Source organism: Hippocampus zosterae, chromosome 3 (genome assembly GCF_025434085.1).
Source record: "Hippocampus zosterae strain Florida chromosome 3, ASM2543408v3, whole genome shotgun sequence".
Classification (NCBI taxonomy): Eukaryota; Metazoa; Chordata; class Actinopteri; order Syngnathiformes; family Syngnathidae; genus Hippocampus; species Hippocampus zosterae.
The window spans coordinates 15,722,813-15,746,211 of NC_067453.1; the positions used below are offsets into that span (position 1 = coordinate 15,722,813).

General features: G+C 47.1%; 1 protein-coding gene across 8 annotated transcripts in view; it reads left to right on the forward strand.

Moving 5' to 3' along the window:
- Positions 1-263: 263 nt before the first annotated feature.
- pclob (piccolo presynaptic cytomatrix protein b) overlaps positions 264-23,399 on the forward strand; it is a 62,709-nt gene continuing 39,573 nt past the window's right edge. For 4 of the 8 annotated variants that reach the window (XM_052060190.1, XM_052060188.1, XM_052060189.1 and 1 more), the window contains exons 1-10: positions 275-505; positions 8,257-9,373; positions 11,433-12,065; positions 13,861-14,607; positions 16,413-17,222; positions 18,156-19,082; positions 19,150-19,962; positions 20,142-20,909; positions 21,038-22,159; positions 22,239-23,276. In XM_052060190.1, the coding sequence (XP_051916150.1) occupies positions 8,489-9,373; positions 11,433-12,065; positions 13,861-14,607; positions 16,413-17,222; positions 18,156-19,082; positions 19,150-19,962; positions 20,142-20,909; positions 21,038-22,159; positions 22,239-23,276 (7,743 nt within the window). In that variant the 5' untranslated portion in view covers positions 275-505; positions 8,257-8,488. Of the gene's footprint in view, positions 506-8,256; positions 9,374-11,432; positions 12,066-13,860; positions 14,608-16,412; positions 17,223-18,155; positions 19,083-19,149; positions 19,963-20,141; positions 20,910-21,037; positions 22,160-22,238; positions 23,277-23,399 lie in introns of all 8 variants that reach the window. The other 4 variants (XM_052060187.1, XM_052060192.1, XM_052060194.1 and 1 more) reach the window with 3 other exon arrangements.

The following is a 23,399-nucleotide window of genomic DNA, read 5'->3' on the forward strand; positions in this document are numbered from 1 at the left end:
AGGAGGTTGTTTGTTTGTTTTTGTTTTTGTGCAGAGAGTACCCAATTAATTTGGCCAATGAATGCGACGGCGTACGTCAAAATAATACCCTGTAAGCTTAAAGGCACTTTTACTAATACTATCTTTATTAAAATCCTGTTGGAAGATGACACCCTTCATCCCGATTTCTAGACGTGTTGATCGCGTGTGTTATGTTTGAAAATACTGTAGTCACATTGCGACAGGTACATTTCAACAGGCTTTTCGTGCATCACGTGAGTCACATGGACCCCGAAACCCCGCGCGTCCCCTTTAATTTCTCTGCCCGTGCAGAGCGATCACCTGTCAGATGCGACGCATGCGCACTGCAGCGGGAGGCATTTCCCCCTCCTCTCTTCCCGAGGATGTTTCTGATCATCGCTCCCTCCTTCCACCGCTGTCCCTGTGCCCCCCGCCTCTCTACAGCCACGCACACGGAGAGCACGTCTGGGAGCAGGATGGCCGCAGGGATCCGATCTCACTGAAGGTATTGTCTGGTTATGTCCGCAGAACGGGAGCGACCTGCATTTGACATTGTGGCCGCGCGGGGTGAAGGATGCTGCGGGATGGAAGGAGATGCGCGGTTCTTTTTTTTTTTTTCAACACCACACGGGATGACGGGTCTTCCCTGCTCCTCCGTTCGTTTGATTGCTTCTGATTTCGCGACAAACAATCGAAATGAGTGTAGAGTGGAGCTTCCAGTCAAGGGCATGCGCACAGAAATGTGGAGGATGACTCCGTTCTCCATCCGTCACGCTTCACTATCACCCACAAGCGTTTAACATGTTGTCGTGGGTTTTAGTGAGGTGATTTGATTACGATGTGGATTGGCTGCAACCTGTCGTGTGTTGGGGCGGGAGGGAGGTGGACTGTACCAGTGCTGCAATGCAATTTGATGTTCTCATCATGAATACGTAGACAGAGCTCACGCGAGATGTTCCATTCAGAAATGTGCACACCTCGAATGGTCATTTCAAATGTATGGTGGTGCCCATGTACGCATTCTCACGCGTTCCATTGGCTCTGTCAGGATTGTAATGGGAATGGGGTGTGAACCCGAGCGGTTCAGACCCGCTCCACGCGCAAGCTTGGCGAGATCTCCAATGGATCAGAGTGGTTTGCAAATGCTCGAAACAGACATTCATGGAGTGTGTGTGCGTGTGAGAGAGAGAGAGAGAGAGAGAGAGAGAGAGAGAGAGAAAGCGTAGAATTAATCACGTGTTATGTAACAGCATGAGTGGACACTGAGAAATAATCGGCATGTGACAAAGTGGAATTCAGGATGGCGTCTGTCACGTTCTGTCCGAAGCGATAACTATCGCTTCGTACAGAACAATGAAAATAAAGAGTTGGATCCCCGGAAAACAGACAACGAAAGAACCTTGTCAAAACAAAGAGTGTCTTTAATGACAAAAACAGAAAGAGCCCGACAGGGAAAAAACGGTAACACAAAACGCTGGTCAAATAAGGACCAGGGGAGAAAATAAGGAAACAACCGAAAACGCTCGCCAAAAAAAACAACGTGCGAGGAACTACTGAATAGGCAATATAAGAGAATACAATTTAGTGACTTGTCGCGAATGGCAAGAGTAAAGGCCGCAAGGCAAGAAGGCAACGAGTAATCTATAATCGAGGAATTAGCACGAGAAAGCAATGGCACGGCGTGGAATTCTCCGGCAGCGAGATGACTGTCGGAGTCTCTTAATAAAAGAGGGTAATCAGCCCGAAATTACGGACAGGTGCGCGGATGGCGGGGGAGAAAACCCGCCACCTGCTGGCGGACACGCGACGTGACAGTACCCCCCCCTCAATGGACGCCTCCCGGCGGACTACCCGGCTTGGACGGATGTGCAGCGTGGAAGTCGCGCAAAAGGGACGGATCAAGGATCCAGGAGCGAGGCACCCACTGCCGCTCCTCAGGCCCGTAGCCCTCCCAGTCGACCAGATACTGGAACCCCTTTCCCCTGCGCCGAGAGTCCAGGATGGCACGAACCGTGTACACCGGGTCACCGTCGACGACCCGCGGAGGTGGCGGCGGCGTGGGAGGAGGAGCCAAGTCACTGGAAGACACGGGTTTGAGAAGGGAGACGTGGAAGACGGGGTGAACCTTCATGGTGGGCGGCAGCCGGAGCCTGACTGCAGCTGGACTGATGACGGCCTCGACCTCGAACGGTCCAGTAAATCGGGGTCCCAGTTTCGCAGACGTGCCGGCCAGCCGAAGATCCCTCGTCGCCAACCACACCTTCTGTCCTACCACGTATGAAGGAGCCGGGCGCCGGCGACGATCCGCGATCCGCTGGTTCCTGGCCGCCGTGCGGGACAACGCAGCCCGGGCCTCCTTCCACACGCGATGGGCCCGCTTGAGGTGGTGCTGCACAGAGGGGACCTCCACCTGCCCCTCCTGGGACGGGAACAGCGGCGGCTGGTACCCGTAGGCGGCCATGAAGGGGGACCTACCGGTGGCAGAAGAGACGAGGGTGTTGTGCGCGTACTCCACCCAGGGTAAGTGGTCGACCCAGGATGAGGGACGGTGAAGGCACACACAGCGGAGGGCCGCCCCCAGATCCTGGTTGGCACGCTCGGCTTGTCCATTGGACTGGGGGTGGTACCCCGAGGTCAGACTGGCCGTGGCCCCGAGGGACCGGCAGAACTGCTTCCAGACGCGGGATACGAACTGGGGCCCCCGGTCCGAGACAATGTCCAGTGGAATGCCATGGAGACGGAAGACGTGTTCGACAAGGAGGTCGGCGGTCTCCAGCGCCGACGGCAACCTGGACAAAGGAACAAAATGAGCCGCCTTGGAGAAGCGGTCCACGATCGTGAGTACGACAGTTCGACCCCGGGAAGGCGGGAGACCCGTGACGAAGTCCAGGGCGATGTGGGACCACGGGCGAGGAGGAATGGGCAACGGCTGGAGCAGTCCCGCCGGCGGCTGATGGGACGACTTGCCGCAGGCGCAGGAGGTGCAGGCCTTGATGAACTCCGTCACGTCGTTGCGGAGCTCCGGCCACCAGAAACGCTGGGCGACGAGTTGCACAGTCCGGTTCACCCCGGGATGACACGCCACCTTGGACCCATGTCCCCACTGCAGAACTTCCGATCGTAAGGAGGGAGGTACGAATAGCCTCCCTGCTGGGCACTCCGTCGGCACCTGAACCCCCTCCAGGGCTGCCTGGATCCGCTGCTCAATCTCCCACTGGACGGCCCCCACGACGCACCGGGTCGGGAGGATGGTCTCCGGGGATCGATCCCTCCCCGCAGGCTCGTGGAGACGGGAGAGGGCGTCGGGCTTGGTGTTCTTAGACCCGGGAGAGTACGTGAGGATGAAGTCGAACCTGGTGAGGAAGAGGGCCCACCGGGCCTGACGGGCGTTCAGTCTTTTGGCGGAGCGGAGGTAGGCGAGGTTCTTATGATCTGTGTAGACCGTAAAGGGCTCCTTTGCCCCCTCGAGCCAGTGCCGCCACTCCTGCAAGGCGGTCACAACTGCCAACAGTTCACGGTTGCCCACGTCGTAATTGGACTCGGCGGCACTGAGTCGACGGGAGAAGAAGGCGCAGGGGTGCAACTTCTGGTCGACCGGAGAGCGCTGGGACAGCACAGCCCCCACCCCCGAATCCGAGGCGTCCACCTCCACGATAAAGGGGAGATCAGGATCAGGGTGCTGTAGTACGGGGGGACTGGTGAACGCCGCCTTCAGGTTTGCGAACGCCGCATCCGCGGTCGGATCCCACTTAAATGGGGTTTTAATGGACGTAAGGCGGGTTAAGGGGAGCGCCTTCTGACTATAACCGCGGATGAAGCGTCGGTAGAAGTTGGCGAACCCCAGAAAGCGCTGCAGTTCCTTGCGATTGGTTGGAACCGGCCAGTTAGTGACGGCACGCGTCTTAATGGGGTCCGCCCTTAACCTGCCCTGTTCAATAATGAACCCTAGGAAGGAGATGACGGGGACATGGAATTCACACTTTTCTGCCTTGACGAAGAGCCGGTTCTCCAGTAGACGTTGTAGCACCAGCCTAACGTGTTGCTGGTGCTCGTGTAATGACCGGGAAAAAATTAAAATATCGTCAAGGTAAACGAAACAAAAGATGTTAATCATGTCCCTTAGCACATCATTGATTAGGTTTTGGAAAACGGCAGGGGCGTTGGTGAGCCCAAAAGGCATAACCAAGTATTCAAAATGACCCAGAGGGGTCTTAAAAGCCGTCTTCCACTCGTCACCCTCCCGGATGCGAACCAAGTGGTAAGCGCTGCGCAAGTCTAATTTGGAGAAAATGGTGGCTGACTGTAATGGGGCGAAGGCGGAGTCCAGCAAGGGTAGCGGGTATCTATTCTTAATAGTTATCTCGTTTAATCCCCGATAATCTACGCAGGGTCGCAGGGTCTTGTCTTTCTTCCCTACGAAGAAAAAACCCGCCCCTAACGGTGAACGCGATGGTCTAATAAGACCTGCGGCGAGCGAGCTGTTGATGTACTCCGTCAATGCCTCGCGCTCGGGTTGGGACACCTGATACAGCCGCGAGGTCGGCAACGGAGCGCCCGCCTGCAGGTCTATAGCACAATCGTAGGGGCGGTGTGGAGGCAAAGAGTGGGCACGATCCTCGCTGAACACCTCCTTTAGATCCCGATAGCAATCCGGCACTCCGTCAAGGCAGATCTCCTCGGGGGGTGTGACACGTTCATGCTTCCCGACGGCCGATTGCAGACAGTGCTGGTAACAGTACTGGCTCCAGCTGTCTATCGCTGGGCGCGCCCAGGAAATCACGGGATTGTGTGTCTTGAGCCAGGGTAACCCGAGAACGATCGGGGCGTTGCGAGACCGCATTAAGTAAAAACGACGATGTTCGACATGGTTGCCGGACAGTAGAAGTTTCAACGGCTCCGTCCTATGCGTAACTACCGCCAGGAGACGCCCATCAAGATCACAAACCCGCTTCCTATCTATCAGCTTCTCCACGGAACAACCCAGCTCGGATGCGAGATCGGTGTCCATTATGCAGTCATCTGCCCCCGAGTCTACCAGAGCCCGAACCCGCCACGACCGGGACCCCCCTAATATCTCCCCCTCGAGTTCGAGTCTGTTGGGGTGACCGGGCCGCGAGTCGACTCGCCTAGACTCGAAGGGAGGCGCGCGCGGTCGTGACTCACAGTACTCCTGGTGGGCAGGGGGTGACGGCCCCGGATGGTTGGTTGCGGCGTGAGGAGATGGTGGAACGCCGTCAGTCGTCGCTCGATCGCTGAAACGACGCTTTCTTTCCCCCGTACCAGCGTCCCTGCCTCCCAGCTGCACCTGTTCCTCCGTGGGTGTTCGTCGGAACTGGGGCCGCTCACCCCCACGCTCCCGGCTTCGCTCCCTCAGGCGATTGTCCATGAGGAGGGAGAGGTCGATTAATTCCTCCAGGTTGGTGCTGTGGTCGCGGGTCGCCAGCTCGTCCTTGAGTTGAGGGTTTAGTCCACGGCGAAACAGGCCACACAGCGCCCGATCATCGTATCCACTCTGGGCGGCCAGGATCCGGAACTCGATGGAGTAGTCCGCTACCGATCGCTCTCCCTGGTGGATGGCGAGTAACCGGCCCTCTGCCTCTCTGCCCCGCACGGGATGATGGAACACCCGGCGGAACGCAGCCACGAAGTCGGGGAACGAAGTACGGAGATTCGGCTTGGCGTCACTTGTCGCAATCGCCCACGATGCTGCCGGACCTGTTAACAGACTCATGACATAAGCCACCTTGGCGGCGTCATTAGCATAGGCAGACGGCTGTTGGTCAAAAATGAGAGAGCACTGGTGGAGGAAGTGTCCACACTGCCCGTGCTCGCCCCCGTAGCGAGGGGGGTGTGGAAGCGATGGCTCCCTCGTCATAATGGGATATGAGGGGGGCGCTTCGGGAATGATAGAACGAACCCCGGGGGGAGATGGTCTCCGCTCTTCCACCCGGACCAACCGAGGTTCTAAATCATTGTACCGATGAGCCAGCATGGAGACCGTGCCACGGAGTTCCCCAATGGCTTGGCCCTGCTGACTCATCTGTTGCTCTTGTCGGGAAAGAGCGGACAAAATTTTTTCGATGTCTGCGGGATCCATGGTGGCCGGAGAATTCTGTCACGTTCTGTCCGAAGCGATAACTATCGCTTCGTACAGAACAATGAAAATAAAGAGTTGGATCCCCGGAAAACAGACAACGAAAGAACCTTGTCAAAACAAAGAGTGTCTTTAATGACAAAAACAGAAAGAGCCCGACAGGGAAAAAACGGTAACACAAAACGCTGGTCAAATAAGGACCAGGGGAGAAAATAAGGAAACAACCGAAAACGCTCGCCAAAAAAAACAACGTGCGAGGAACTACTGAATAGGCAATATAAGAGAATACAATTTAGTGACTTGTCGCGAATGGCAAGAGTAAAGGCCGCAAGGCAAGAAGGCAACGAGTAATCTATAATCGAGGAATTAGCACGAGAAAGCAATGGCACGGCGTGGAATTCTCCGGCAGCGAGATGACTGTCGGAGTCTCTTAATAAAAGAGGGTAATCAGCCCGAAATTACGGACAGGTGCGCGGATGGCGGGGGAGAAAACCCGCCACCTGCTGGCGGACACGCGACGTGACAGCGTCGTAGTGCGGCTGGCTTTAGTGCACTTGCTGTGTTTGTTGCAGTGACCAGTAAAATGACACAAGTCATGTGGTCGTAAATGTGGTCAAGGTGTTCATCATTAATTAAAAATTCTTAATTGGTCACAGTCATAGTTTTTTTTTCTTTCCAAGATGGACACTGCCAGTAGGGATGATCATGAATCAACGAGAGTGATTCTTAAACGTCTTTTTATCAAGTATAAGGAACCTTTTATTAAGCCGCAGATTTGTCGTTCTTTGCTGAAAAGTTTTTATTCAATATGTTTGTGATAACAGGTGCCTTCTGCAGAAGGTAGTATATCTTGGTGTCAAGGAAATGAATTGACGAGTTTTGTTTTTATGTACATTGGGCTTTGCTGCCAACTTGTGGCATCTATACTCTTGACCAATGTTTTTTTTTCGGAGCGAGTCCATTGACGGTGGGATTTTTGCTATTCACTTAGTAAGCAGCTCATGAGGAAAAGCGTTTGGTCCTAAAAAGTGCATATTGAATTCTCATAAGCCACTGTAATATAATACACACACGCAAACACACACACTTATATATCATAAATTAGATTGTGATCCAATTTAGATTTGGATTAAATTTAGCTTTTTGAAAAAGATTTCTTTAAAAAGCTAAATACAACTGAATATTTTCAAAAATAAAAACAATATTTCCAAAATAAAAAGTAAAATGAACTGCAAACTCCAAGTCCTACTTCATCTCCGGTTTACGCCATTTGCTGCTATTAGCGATAGCATCATTGGTGCTCCCCTGTTTGGATCTGCACTTAGCTCACTCTCGTCGCCTTCAGTTTTTTAAATTACTCTCCTGATAGATCCTGTTTTTCGCAGACTGAGACCATGATAATAGCTTGGTCGCGCTCTTTATGGATTAATTTCGTCGGCGCCACAACATTATTATCACCGCCTCGACTGACTAATAATGTTTTTTAAATTGCTATTCAGCTTGGCTGCTCAGAAACACTTGCATATCTTTTTGATTCTTAACTGAGTTCGTAACTCCCTTCATTCCTTGCCATTTATTGATAAAGTATTTTCATTTGTTAAAATGTGTTTGTTTTTGTGTAGTTCATGTTTAAAATGGTTAGGCGCATGGATTTAAGCATTTTTTTTCATGTACCATAAGAGGAAGCCCTTTGAGAATTACTTCATTAGAACGACATGAAATAATGGAAGTAAGCTAAAAAAAAAAGTCAAGACTGCATTACAGGTATCAAACTGTCATCACTGAAGAAGAACATGCCCCAGATTGCCATTTTATGTAACATTCTTAACCCTCCTTTCATGCCAGCGACAGGTAGGGCGACCTAAACTCTACTCACAACAATTGGGTGTCGGCGAACTACTAGCCACAAGCTGGCCACAATTTTTTATTATGACACGAAGGTCCCAATATGGCCTGTGCACCTCCAGTTTGACACCCTTGCTGGGAGGAATCCCAAGAAATCTAATGTGTTCGTTTGATGAAACATTCATGTTTTCAGTTGATTAACATGCAGCCAAACGCACGGATAGAGAGAATGAAGTGATGTTAATTTTTTAAATCTTATCTTGTTCTCTGTCAACCGTGACCTCCCCCGCTCCTCCATCTCCCCCCTCCCTTTCCAGGAAGTCTCATGTAGATGCTGAGCCAGAGGAGAGTCCAGTCAGCAGCAGCAGCAGCAGCAGCAGCAGCAGCGGAGCCGTCAATGCCCTCTCTTCAGCGCCCATTCCAGCTCCCCCTCAGGCCTCGGCCGGAGCACCGGGAGAGGAAACAGACAGTGGCTCCTGCTCTGACTCAGACACTGCAGTAGACTCCAGCTCCTACAGAGAAGAAGAAGAAGACGAGGAAGATCCCAATATGTTTTCCTCTAAATTTCTCAGTGGGACCAACCCGCTTAGTGCCGTGTCCTCTGCAGTCAACAAGTTTGGTCTGTTTGGTGATGACGGGGATCGGGATAAACACCAGAAAAGTGGAGCGCAGCAACCAGATATAAACCCAGGAATCTCCCCAAAACCCGGCCAGGGTGCTCCTGTGCAGAAGAGCCAGCTTCCTGCAAAACAGGAGTCACCGCAATTGCATGGCAATGGACAAACGGGGCCCCTGAAACAGCCTGAAGGTCAACACAAAGGTTTGCAGCAACAGGGTGCATCCAAGCCTGGAGGTTCACCGCAGGCTCATGCAGGGATCAAAATGCAAGAGTCCCAGCGAGGAACAGCAAAGGTTGGACAGCAACAGGGATCTCCGAAACTGTCTCAGCAACAATCAATTCCACAGAAACCATCTCAGCAACAATCAGGGCCACCGAAACTGTCTTCACAACAAGAGGGAACACCTAAACCATCCCTGCAGCCGCAGGGGTCCCCTAAACAGTCTCAGCAACAACAGGCGTCCCCTAAACCGACCCGGCAAGAATCGGCACCACAGAAAACATCACAGCAACACTTGGGATCACTTAAACCATCCCCACAACAACAGGGAACACCTAAAACCTCCCCACAACAGAATCCCCCCAAAGCCGACCCGCAGCAGGCCTCGTCCAAGATGGCCGCACTCCACGTGGCCCAGCAGCAAGGACATAAAAGTGCCCCCAAACCAGAACTCATGCGAGGGTCTTCAATTTGTCCTGTTTGCAACACGACCAAACTCAATATGCACACCAAGGAAGCACCAAATCATAAAACATGCACACAGTGCAAAACCCAAGTTTGCAACCTGTGTGGCTTCAGCCCTCCTGACGCCGATGTAAGTATTTTCTCATTTCATACAGTCAACACCTTTGCAGAAAATTAAAAGTGTCCAACAGGTGTTTCCCTACCTTACCCAAACTTTACTGAGAGAAAAAAAATATCCGTCTCAGGTTAATGGAACACTCAAAATTGTATCGAGGTGTGATTGTGAGGGTGGTTGTCCATCTATGTGTGCCCTGTAATCGCCTGGCAATCAGTTAAGGGTGTCTCCCATATACTTCCCAAAAACAGCTGGGATAGGTTCCAACACACCCCCAACCCCCGTGGGGCTAAGTGGATCAGAAAATGGATGGATGGACAACAAACTGTAGTGTGTTGTAGTTACATAATACGAGGGCTGCAACGAATGATTATATTTGACTATGATCATTCATCTGTCGATCATTTTGTTGAATAATCAATCGATGGATCAGATAACATAAAAAAAGACCCATTCATCAAAAACGGGACATTATTTCAAACTGCTGGTAAACGCCAACACATAAGTTGATTATGATGAAATGACTTGCTTGGTCCAAGACAAGTCAAAAAATAGGACAAAATGTTGCATGTAATTTCCCAATTGTTTGCGGTTTTATTTTGATTCAACACAAAATGACGCTATCACATTGGGGTTATCGACGTTGTGGAGTGTGTATCCTACGGTAGACGTTACACTAAGTAAAACGTTGATGGGGTGGAGATTATGTGGGCGGCTGTAATGTGGCTGTAAATCAACACATTCTCCCCAAATTCCCGATGGCCAGCATGACCTCACTTTTTTAAGCAACGTTGCGGGACTAATTTCTTACTGAGCCAATTTCTTACTCGAGAAGCGTTCATGACCAGAAAAACGTAAATTAACTATTCCTTCAATGAAACTACGAAAATTGCAAATAATACATCAAAACAGAAAATCAAGTGAGGAAATCACAAAAGAAATTCTATGGCCCACTACAGAATTTATTTTGTGTGTGTGTGTGTGTGTATATATGTGTGTGTGTGTGTGTGCACATACATTTTATATACATACATATACACACACTTATATATATATATATATATACAGTATATATACAAATTAAATTCTGTCGTGGGACTACAGAATTTATTTTGTGAGTTCCTCGCTTGATTTTCTTTTTTGATGCATTATTTTCAAATTTCGTAGTTTCATTGAAAGAATAGTTAATTTACGTTTTATGACAGTCATGAACGCCTCTCGAGTTGCATGGAAAAAGAGAAGGCACGGAGAGAGACAAAGATGTACCGGTACCTGTATTTGTTGAGACTGTGAAAACTGAAAACCATGAATAAAGTGTGCATTAAAAAAAAAAAAAACAACAACAACAACACCACAGCTCTCCTTTTTTTCGTAACGGCAACAAAAATGTATTTAATAAAGCAGTGACACAGTTCACTGAACCAACTGCAAGTTATAACATTGTAAGCATGTCTCCAGCATGGAGCCATCTTGGGGTCGACGCATTACCGTAATCACCATACACAAGGCGTATTTTAAGGCGCGCGGTGAGATTTTAAGAAAATGGAAGACTTTTCTGTTGCGCCCTATAGCGTGGAAAAAAGGTGTGTGTGTGTGTGTGTGTGTGTATATATATATAGGGCAGCCCGGTAGTCCAGTGGTTAGCACGTCGGCTTCACAGTGCAGAGGTACCGGGTTCGATTCCAGCTCCGGCCTCCCTGTGTGGAGTTTGTATGTTCTCCCCGGGCCTGCGTGGGTTTTCTCCGGGTGCTCCGGTTTCCTCCCACATTCCAAATATATGCATGGCAGGCTGATTGAACACTCTAAATTGTCCCTAGGTGTTTGTCTCTGTGTGCCCTGCGATTGGCTGGCAACCGATTCAGGGTGTCCCCCGCCTACTGCCCTGAGACAGCTGGGATAGGCTCCAGCAACCCCCGCGACCCTAGTGAGGATCAAGTGGTTAGGAAGATGAATGAAAAAAAATGAAAATATATATATATATATATATATATATATATATATATATATATATATATATATATATATATATATATATATTCGTTTTTTTTTTACTAATACCTGTATCTGTCTCCAGGCATCCGAGTGGCTTTGTCTCACCTGCCAGATAAAGAGAGCTGAAGGACCCCTGATCAAAAAGCCAATACCATCCCCCTCTAGAATGCCTTCGCCTGCTGGATCAGGTTCAACCAACTGGAAGCAAAATATACCAGCAGCCAAAAGTGAAGCTCCCACAGGCCAAGCAAGTCCCAAGCACATCGGGACAGACTCTCAGAAACCACACCTAGCGAAAAGCGGTCCAGCAGCAGCCAATACTAAAACAGCAAATCCTGAGGAAACGGTGACTGGCAAAATGTTTGGATTCGGTTCTTCCGTTTTCAGCTCTGCATCAACATTGATAACCTCGGCGGTTCAGGATGAGCCCAAAACCACACCGCCGGTTTCACCCAAAGTGCAGACCAAACCTACTGCCGTCCAGGAGAAGAAACTACAACCGGAGCAGGCCAGGGTTCCTCCTCGAGGATGTTCTCCGTCAGACCCTCCGCAATCACCTGGGCACCCTCCCAAAAAAGGCCAATCATCTTGTCCTCTTTGTCAGATAGTGCTCAACGTGGGCTCCAAGGACCCCCCAAACTATAGCACCTGCACTGAATGCAGGAGCACTGTATGCAACCAGTGTGGATTTAACCCCATGCCAAATGTGAAGGAGGTAAGACTGACCCATACGGATCAAATAAGCTTGTGATGGCGTGGGCAAAGTATGGCCTGAGAACCACATAACCACATAAGGCCTACATTCCGACCCACATTGCTTTCACATTGTCAAGTCATATTTATGTATATCGTGCCGATTCACACCAGTGGCCTTCTCAAAGAAATTTCCAGAATACACACAGAGACTGTGTGTATTCAGTCAATGGGTGTATTCAGTCTGTGTGTGTGTGTGTATATATATATATATATATATATATATATATATATATATATATATATACAGGTACAGTATATATACGGTATATTAACCTCTTCTTTGATTGACCATGTTCATCTATCAACAGTGAAAGTCAAAAATGACCCTTGACAACAAAATTTTGCCCAACCCTGATTTTGTGTCACTAATGGAGAGCAAATTGGGTTTTTTTTCGAAGTGAATGGAGTCAATCTGGTCTTATTTACAGTTGCTGGTCAAGTCTCACTGAATCTGACTGTTTGCAGTGAACTTAACAATTGTCTCCTTGACCTGACATTGGTTAAAGGGGATTGGCTCACCAATTGCAAAATCGTTATTATTCTGCCATGTCATTGATGACTAATATTTAATTCAAGTTCAACTTCTGGAACATATCTTGAACTCTGCTGAAAAGCAGACATCAGATGTTTGCTCCTTGCTAAAAATACACATCCACACTTCGCAGGCTTGTACTATGGAGGCAAGCGAGCAAACACTGAAGGAAATGGATAAGGCATCTTACTGGCAGTCCGAACCACAAAAGACCTGACACTCGACACTGTAATTCAATGCACAACGTAGAGGTCGTAAGGACAAGCTTGCCAACGACACCCAAAGGCTGCTGCTTCACCCCGTAACAATGATGTGCAGTCGACTCGAGCTATAAAAATGCTCTGTAAAAAAACAAAACAAAAATAAAAACATGACCTCCCCAGTAATCGATTGTTGTTCTCACCGAAATTGCATTTCTCGAAATCAAATTAAATGTTTTTTATTGTCTTGTAAATTACACTCATACCCATTATGTTCCTGAAGTAAAATATGTTTTGTTCGGAATTGGAAATCTTGTATGTGTGTGCGTGTGTGTATGCGTGTGCGTGTTGTTGTCTCTCTTTTGTTTTTATTGTATGTTCCGTTCATACTGGTGTGTTTCTATTATGAAATATTTTTCAAAATATCAAACTTTTCAGTGTCCCTTTGTTGTGGTACGTGTCCGTGTGATATGCTTTGGTACGCGTCGTGACTCTGCTGCTCATTGACTGATTGAGAGAGAATAGATCATCTTCTTAGTGTCTGTTATTATGAATTGTCCCATAATTATAAAGTTATGGGACAAAAGCAAAAGTGACATCTAATAAGTTGGAAGGAGGACTGGAATCCATGTTTCTTGTTGACCGGGATAGGAGATTAGCATGTCAGCCTTCCATTGGAGTGGTCTGAGGTTTGAGGCCATCTTCTATTGGAGTTTGCCTTTGCTCCCTATTTCCCACGTGGATTTCCTCTAGGTACTATGGCCTTTTTCCTTTTCTTTATAACAATAAGGAGGATAGGTTCACTGGGGACTCTAAATTGCCCAAAGGTGGGAATTATTGTTCGTCTTGCAAGCAAGAGATGACAAGTGTACCTCATCTCTTGCCCAAAGTCAGTTGAGATTAACTCCAGGGCCAACCGTGACCCAAAAGAAAACATCAACACTAATGGACTGAACTAAACTGCTTGGTGGAAATCGGGGTTCATGGAAGAAAAATAACCTTTATCTTATGTGTTGTTTAAGGGCAAGGAGTGGCTTTGTTTGAACTGCCAAGTGAAACGTGCAACGAAAGGAATTGAATCTCCCAAACTTCCCACTTCCCCGTCGAAAAGGACACCCGGACAGCATGTACTGCAAATTACTCCTGCACAGTCACGTAAGGCTGAAGCTGTTAAAGCACAAGGCAGTCAGAAACAGGCCAGCTCAGCTCCTCCTCAGAAAGCACAACAGGACAACGTGAAGGCAGATCTGCAGAAAAAAACTGACCAGTTACAAAAACAGGGAAATGCGACTGAAGCTCCACAGCAAGAGTCAGGGGGTTTCTTTGGTTTCGGCAGTCCTAAAAAGCAGCCTGATGCTACTAAGCCTGCCGAGTCAGTGACAGGGAAGATGTTTGGATTTGGTTCCTCCATATTCAGCTCTGCCTCCACTTTGATGTCCTCTGCTGTGCAAGAGGAAACAAAACCGTCACCTACACTGGCTTCTCCCAAGATGCCGACTTCTAAAGAGTCCCCATCTCTGAAGAGCCCACAACCAGAAGAGAAAACAGAACAAAGCCAGCAGCTGAAAGGAGACAAGCTTTCATCACAACCATTGAAGAAAGTATCCGCCCCCCTTGTTATTTCTAAACCTCCTCAGTCATCCTGTCCTGTCTGTAAATCACAACTCAATTTTAGCTCGAAAGATCCCCCCAATTACAACACCTGTACAGAGTGTAAAAACACGGTCTGCAACCAATGTGGATTTAACCCTGTGCAAAATGTGAAGGAGGTAAGACAATGTATTTTGTTTATTTCACCATGTTCAGCTGTACTAAATTCTTTTGAAACTGTGTCCTTGGCGCTTTTGGAGGATGTAGTTCGCCAGACGAAGCCATCTGGCTCCCCTTGTGACTCTCTTCCCACGCACTCTTTCAGGACATTCTCCCGAGTGTTGGCGCATCGGTCTTGGATATCATCAACAGCAGCCTCTCCTCTGGGGTAGTTCCCCAACAGTTTAAACATGCTGTGGTCCAACCCTTGATCAAGAAACCTGGTCTTGATCCAGATGTGTTGTCAAGTTTCAGGCCCATTTCCAAACTGCCTTTCATTTCCAAAATTCTGGAAAAAGTGGTGCACATGCAGTTGAAACTTTTCTTGGATGAACATAACATCTTGGAGGTCTTCCAGTCAGGTTTCAAGATAATGCATAGCACATAGTCAGCCGTGTTACGCGTTTCTAATGACATCCTCCTGGCAAATGACTCTGGAGACCACATGTGTCTAGTTTTATTGGAATTAACTGCAGCATTTGATACAGTTGATCACAGTATTCTGCTGACTCGTTTGCAGCACTTGGTGGGCATTGGTGGCAGTGCTCTTGAGTGGTTTAGGTCCTGTCTAGCTGACAGAACCTTTTGTGTCAGCCTTGGCTGCTCTGAGTCACGCACTGCTCCCCTGTCATGTGGTGTTCCACAGGGCTCGATTATGGGGCCTCTGCTGTTCTCGCTGTATCTGCTCCCATTGGGTTCCATCTTAAGGAAACATGGTATGCAGATGACTGCCAGATCTATGTCCCACTGAGCAAGAAAGAAGCCTTCTCATTAAGGCCACTCCTATCCTGTCTGGAAGAAATCAAAACCTGGACGGCGCAAAATTTCTTGAAATTCAACGAAAAGAAGACAGAGGTGATATTGTTTGGCCCCAGTGGCCCTTGTACATTCCATCCTGTAGACTTGGGTACCCTGTCTCCTTATCTTAAGTCAACAAGTCTCAAACTTGGGCCTTAAACTGGACAGTGATTTCAAACTCGATCGGCAAATTGGTGCCGTTGTTAAATCCAGCTTCTTTCACCTTAGACAGCTGGCCAAAATAAAACCTCTCCTCTCACATGAACACTTTGAGACAGCAATTCATGCCTTTGTCACATCCCGGCTCGATTACTGCAATGCCCTTTACTTTGGAGTCAGACAGTCCTCCATTAAGCGCCTTCAGCTGGTACAGAATGCCGCTGCTCGCCTCTTGACTGGTACTCGTAAGAGGGAGTACATAACGCCTACTCTGGCATCCCTTCACTGGCTCCCCATTCATTTTAGAGTTATTTTCAAGCTCCTCCACTTTGTTTTCAAATCTCTGAATAATCTCGCGCCACCTTACCTCTCTGAGCTCATCCGCCCCTACACACCTGCCTGGCGCCTCAGGTCTGTGGACCAGACATTATTAGAAGTTCCAAGAACTAAACTGAGGCTCAGAGGGGATCGAGCCTTTTCTATTGCTGGTGCCTCTATCTGGAATGACCTCCCACTGAACATTCGGCAAGCCTCCTCGCTGCCCATCTTCAAAGCCCTCCTCAAAACTTGTATTCTTTGGCATTCGACTCAGCATGACTTAGTTTTGTTCTTGGTTTTACTGTTTGGTGCTTTCTACCGCCTTTATTACCGATTTGTCTTACTGTTTATTGTGCATGGTAAATTGCTCCATGTACAGCACTTTGTATGCAGCGATGGCTGTTTGAAAGTTCTCTATAAATACTGTTGACTTGACTTGACTTGACGTATTTGTGTTTTTGCGTTTTTAACAAATACTGCTCTTGTGTAGGTGAAAGAGTGGTTATGCCTCAACTGTCAGATGCAACGTGCCCTCGGAGCATCAGAGCCTCTGGGAATGCCGATGATGAAACCAGGGGCCTCGCCAAACAAAGCTCCTGGGTCTGTGACTGTCCCCAAAGAGGAAACACAGCATAAATCTAAAACAAAAGACGACCCAACACCTCCTGAGTCCAAAGCGAAGGAGGTACCTGTGAAAGAATCTGCAAAGACGGACGTTGCAAACCAGAAAACTCCAGCTTCGGATCCAAAAGATCTATCGCAAAACCAGAAGAAAGGCCATCAGAAGCACCCGGAAGCAACAATTATATCTGAGCTAAAGCAGAATAACGAGTCTTCAGGGGCACAAGAAGAGTCCTGTAGTGCTAAACTACAGTCTGATTCAGTCAAGTCCACTGACTCAATTGGCGGGAAAATGTTTAGCTTTGGCTCCTCAATCTTCAGCTCAGCATCCACTTTAATCAACGCAGCAGGGCATGAGGAGCCCAAAAAAACACCCCCACTGTCCCCAAAAATGCCTGCCGGAAAGGTGACAAAATCACTTCTTGCTCAGGAGAAAGAACCGATGAAGAAACAAGAGTCCAAGCCATCTACATTGTCACCATCTAAACCTCTGTCAGATCATTCAAAGGAGGTGACCATCTCCCAAGCATTATTTAAAGAAGGCCAAGATACTTGCCCACTTTGTAAGGCAAAACTTAATTCTGGTTCAAAGGATCCTCCCAACTACAGCAAATGCACAGAATGCAAACGCACAGTTTGTAACCAGTGTGGATTCAATCCAGTGCCAAATCTGTCAAAGGTAATCAATTTAATATCGTAATTGGGGGAAATTATTAACATGTTTCCTCCACTACAGTGGACCTTGCAGTTCGGTATTCACCTATTCGCGGATTTCTTTTCGAAATATTTTTTTTTCATTTTTACCTTTTTTCCCCCCATGTGTTCCCGCTTTTCAGGGAAAATGCTTGTTCAATTTTTGAAGACTATTTTGTGTTGATGAGCGAGATAGAGAGAGAGGGAGAGAGAGAGAGAGAGAGAGAGAGAAAGAGAGAGAGAGAGAGAGAGCGGCCCGATGTCCAGTGGTTAGCGCTTCAACCTCATAGTACAGAGGTCAATCCTGACTGCGGCATTCCTATTTGGAATTTGCATGTTCTCCCTGGAACTGTGTGAGTATTTTCCGGGTATTCCGGCTTCCTACCACATTCCAGAAAACATGCATGGCAGGCTAATTGAACACTCTAAATTGTCCCTAGGTGTGAGCGCGAATGGTTGTTCATCTCTTTGTGCCGTGTGATTGGCTGGCAAATGGTTCAGGGTGTGCCCCGCCTACTGCCTGGGATAGGCTTATTTTTGTTTTGTTTTTTTTTTTTTGGTGGGGGGTTACAATTTGTTTACAATTTCTCGGCACATATTTTGTCCATATTTGAAATGCCTTTTTGGCATGCATTTGGTTAGGGAGTGAGGGGTCCTATGTGGACCCCCAACCATCATTTAAGTTGACCATCCCTGGTCTAAATTGTCCAGCGGTCCGTCTGGCTGTACCCTGTAATAAACTGGCAATCAGTCCCAAGTGTCTCTTATCCGAAGTCAGCTGGGATAGGCTCCATTTACATCTGACATTAATAAAGACAAGGGCTATAGAATACAGACGGATGCTTGTCATCTTTTGACAAGAATATGCAATTCATTTAAATATTTGCAATTCTCATTCTATGCCTTTTCTTTTTTTTAGGTAAAAGAATGGCTGTGCTTGAACTGTCAGATGCAAAGAGCTCAGAATGTATCTGAACCTCCAATAAAGTCCCCCGCCGCTGTAAATAAACGGCCTCCATCGTCTCAGAAGACAACCGTTTCGAATCAAGTCGAAACAACTAAGAAAGATGTATTAAATGATGAGCCTACAAAAACACAGACTGCAGCACCCAATAAGAAGAATGAGGGTTTTGTACCAAGTCCTTCACAGAAGATCTCATCCGTAACTGCTAAAGAACCATATCAGAGCAAAGAGGGTACTCCAGTTTCTGACCTGGAACCTCATATCAAGTCTGGTTCTTTTGGGAAGCCATTAGACTACACCCCTCATTCTGGACCAAAGCAGAACAAATCCAATTCAGATTCCCAGAAAGAGTCATCCGACAAGTCTGGCTTGAGTGGCTCTAAAACTACTTCGGATGGTTCCAAAACAACTGACTCAATCACTGGGAAGATGTTTGGTTTTGGCTCTTCAATTTTCAGCTCAGCATCCACTTTGATCTCATCAGCGGTTCAGGACGAGTCACGCACGACACCGCCAAGCTCTCGTAAGATGTCAGCTCCAGTACAGGTCTTTCCAAAGATGGCAGCTGTGCCCAAGATTTCTCCCAAAAGTTCACCAATAGCTTCTCCCAAGAAAGTGCCACCGAAAGGACTCACCAGTCTTTCTCAGGAAACCAAGAAAAATGAAGAATCAAATCAGAGCAAGCAGGATGAAGTTTCACCACAGCCAACCAAGGCAGCAATAGTGTCCCACACCCAACCTAAAGTACACCACGAGAGCTGTCCACTATGTAATCTCAAATTAAATATTGGCTCGAAGGAACCTCCAAATTACAGTAACTGCTCCGAGTGTAAGACCAATGTATGTGACAAATGCGGATTTAACCCACTGCCCACTGGAAAGGTAATTTTGTTCTATGTAAATTATGTATGTATTTGAAATTGGTTGATTCATGTTTGTTTTATTTCAGAAAAAGGAATGGCTGTGTCTTACCTGTCAGATGAAAAGAGCACTTGTAGCATCTGAGCAACCAGCTTCTCAAAAACAAGAACAAGTTCCAGCAATGATCAAGTCAACAGACATCTCCAAACCAATTACATCTCAAATCAAGTCAAATCCAAATGTTGCTGAGACCCCACAACAAAAGTCATCCACAGTTTTAGTTCCATCAAACAAACCCGAAGCTTCCACTACACCACTGAAGTTGGTTAGCCCAGCACCTAATGCGAAAACACAACAGAAAAATGAGAAGCCTATTCCAGTGAAACCACCAGATCAGACCGGCCAACCCGCGTGGAAGCAAAGTAATGCCACTGACGCTAAGCAGCAAGAAACAGGAGTTTTTTGGGGTTTGGGTGCAGAGAAGGCAACAAACGCAGTGTCAGGAAAAATGTTTGGACTTGGCTCATCAATCTTCAACTCGGCATCTACATTAATATCATCGGCTGTTCAAGATCAACCCAAGACAACACCGCCAGCTTCTTCCAAAAAGTCTCCAGCAAAAGAGCTTAAATCTGATAATTGTCAGAATCTGGAGCCACAGAAGAAGTTATTGAAGTCCACACAGTTGGGAACAAGACCACTATCAGGTCCAACTAGAGGAGATAATGACATACCAAAACATCCAATGGCTGTAGAAGCGACCAAGTCAGCTGTCAAACCAGGTCCCACTTGTCTGCTCTGTAAAACTGAACTTCACCAAGCTAACTCCAATACCTGCACTGAATGCAAAAACACTGTATGTAATCAGTGCGGGTTCAACCCTATGCCAAATGAAACTAAGGTAAAACTATATATTTTTATATATACTTTAAAATGATAAAAACATGATTACTTTTCCAAAAAAATGAAATCATTCCTTTAATCAAGCTTACCCATGACTTGACTTGTACTTCTACTTAGCTTGTAAAATGTTGGAATTGAACTTACATAAGTAATTGGAGTAACCTTACTTTTTTTTAGGTTGAAGAGTGGCTGTGTCTCACCTGCCAAATGCAGCGTGCTCTAGGTGTTAGCAACCCCTCAGAAGCTGTAACTAACAAGTCTCAAGTACTCGCAAAAGATGTCAGAAGCACAGCTGAACCCGAAAAGAAAGTAAGACTGACACCAGTCTCACCTCAAAAACAACCAGCAGCTGGGACAGCAAATCTAACTTCACATTCTTCGGCTACTAACAAGCCAGATGATCTCAAAGACAACAATGCACCTTCTGTTAAAATGACTCCACAGGACCCTCAAAACATACCACGTGTCGGAACATCACCAGGCCAAAACCGTCAAGCTGAGCGTAAAGAGAGCAATGCTGCAGAGTCTGGAGGATTTTTGGGTTTTGGTGGCAGTAAAATCCAACCAGACACTTCCAAGCCTGCAGAGTCTGTGACCGGAAAAATGTTTGGCTTGGGATCTTCTATTTTCAGTAGTGCCTCCAGTTTGATCAACTCGACTCCACCAGTTTCACCCAAGATGTCCCCCATGAAACAGAGTCAAACTCCTTCTGTCCAAAAGAAGGAAGAAAAGTTGAAGCGGGACCAAACTCAGATGACGAAAACAATTTCATCTGAACAAACCAAAGAGGATACATCTCAAAAAGTTGCCCAGTCCACGTGTCCGCTTTGTAAAGTTGAACTCCACGCCGGGTCCCAAGATCTACCAAACTATGACACCTGCACCAATTGCAAGATTACTGTTTGTAAGCAGTGTGGATTTAACCCTATGCCAAATGTATCAGAGGTGAGTAAAGATTGCATGTAAGTATTGCAGTCACATACATATACTACACATTCAGATCCATAAATGAGGTTTTCGAATAGCAAGTAAAAGGACACTTATTATTTGTGAATTTCTTGCTTGTGTTATAGAAAAAACAGTGGTTGTGTCTGACATGCCAAATGCAAAGAGCTCTCTCAGATGCAGACACAGTGGAGCCTCCATTAATGAAACCTCTGCCATCACCCAAGAAAGAGACACCAGCTGCTGCAACCGCAAATCGAATTAAAGATACAATATTAACACAGAAAGCAGATGTGCCGGACAAAAACCAGAAGGTAAAACCAATACCAATAACATTACCAGAGAAAGAAGAAAGCGCAGGCACTGTCTCAGTTCCAACGAAAGATGTTAAACCTGTTCTGCCACCTACAAAGGAGGTCCAAATCCAATTGGTATCTTCAGCTCAAGAGAAGCCAATTGAAGGTTTACTTGGTGATATACCACTGACTGATCAAGCTCCTCCTCTCAGGACAGATGTTGAGTTCTCGCTGAGGCAGAAATACGATCATCCTATATTGAGCGCCCTTGCAACAACTGAGACATCAGATAAGCAAGTGCAGGGAAGGGCAGCACAGTTGGTGGATCGAGTAGTCACAATTGCTGATAATAAAGACCTTGTCAAACTCCCAAACAAGGAGCCTAACCTTGTTGAAAACTTACTTACTAAATCGGCTCCCTCAACAGTCCAATCAACTCCCGGAAAAGGAATTAATGCCCAAAAATCTCAGGAAGGTGTCTCAAAAACAGCCGACGCAGTGACTGGGAGGATGATGGGATTTGGTTCAACACTCTTCAGTTCAGCGTCCTCTTTAATAACCTCTGCCGTTCGAGAGGAACCCCGCACGACACCGCCAAGTTCTCGTAAAATGTCTGCCCCTGCACAAAGCTCAGATATTGTGTCAGCAACTCAGATTTTACCAGTCAAACCAAGCCCTGCTGTCTCACCGCTCAAAACATCCATGAAGTCATCTGAAGATAACATATCAGAACAACCTCAAACTCAAGCCAAGAAAGAAAACCAAGGTCCACAAGAACCTTCAAAAGTAGAAAACACCCAAGCTGTTCCGAAGGCAACACAACCTTATTGTCCTCTTTGTAAGGTTGAACTTAATGTGGACTCCAAGGATTTACCCAATTACAACACATGCACTGGATGTAAAACCACAGTCTGCAACAAATGTGGATTTAGTCCTATGCCAAATAAAGCAGAAGTAAGTTATATCTTATGCATCAAATGGATCACATTTGTTGTTTAAAATGCCAATAATTATATCTATTTTATGTTGTCAGGGAAAAGAATGGTTGTGTCTCAACTGTCAGATGCAGAGGGCGCTTGGGGCTTCTGAGCCTCTTGGGCTACCACTTATAAAATCTCAACCATCACCGAGCAAAGAAATGCCACCAACCCCAGTGGAGAAAGAATTGGCAATACCATCTTCTAAGGAGGATACTACGACACCTAAAGCCATTCTGTCCAACAATGAGTTTGTCGGTGTTGTCACAACCAAAGAAAGTGAATCCCCTGCTGAACCCACGAAGAAGTCAACACACTCAACTGCTTCATTATCTGAAAAAAGTGTTCCTTCTGCAATCAAGAAGACCGATGTTGCATCTGGTTTTCGTGAAGACACCCCTCAATTACAACCTGGATTAGCCCAGAAAGAGTCTCCAGAAACTGAGACCACGACTGTCAAGGTTGCTGCCCCAACAGCACTCGAGGCACCTAAAATAGCACACCAACAACCTGCAAATGCTGTGAAATCTCCAGCCAGATCTGCACCAACATCTCAACCTGCAAAACAGGAATCTGGGGGCTTCTTTGGTTTTGGTGGCCCTAAAATGCAACCTACGACACCCAAACCTGCTGAAACTGTGAGTGGCAAGATGTTTGGCTTTGGGTCATCCTTCTTGAATTCAGCATCCAGTTTGATAAACTCAGCAATTCAAGATGAAACAAAAACGACACCACCAACACGCAAGACCTCCATGCATGCCTCGCCTAAGACGACACCACCTGCCTCTCCTAAAACGGTTCCTTCAAAAGGCACCAAAGCACAAACTCCCCAGAAAGCAGAGGGAGAAAAGGTGGAAAAACCACAGGTTAAAACAACTCCATCAGATATACCAGATAAAGCTGCTAAAACTCCAGGCACCAAGGCACCTGTAGACACTCAACGAGCCCCAAAAGCAGCTGAGTCCACCTGCCCACTGTGTAAGGTACACCTTAAGATGGATGGCAAAGGAGCTCCCAAGTTCAACACCTGTACAGAATGCAAAATGACTGTCTGCAATCAGTGTGGGTTTAATCCAATGCCCAACGTATCAGAGGTAAATCTGATTTATATAAACACACATTTCAATAGCTCACCAGCAGTGGTCACTAATGCTGGTGTGGTATAGGAGTGCATGTGAGTGTGAATGGTTGCCTGTGATTAACTGACAAACAATCCC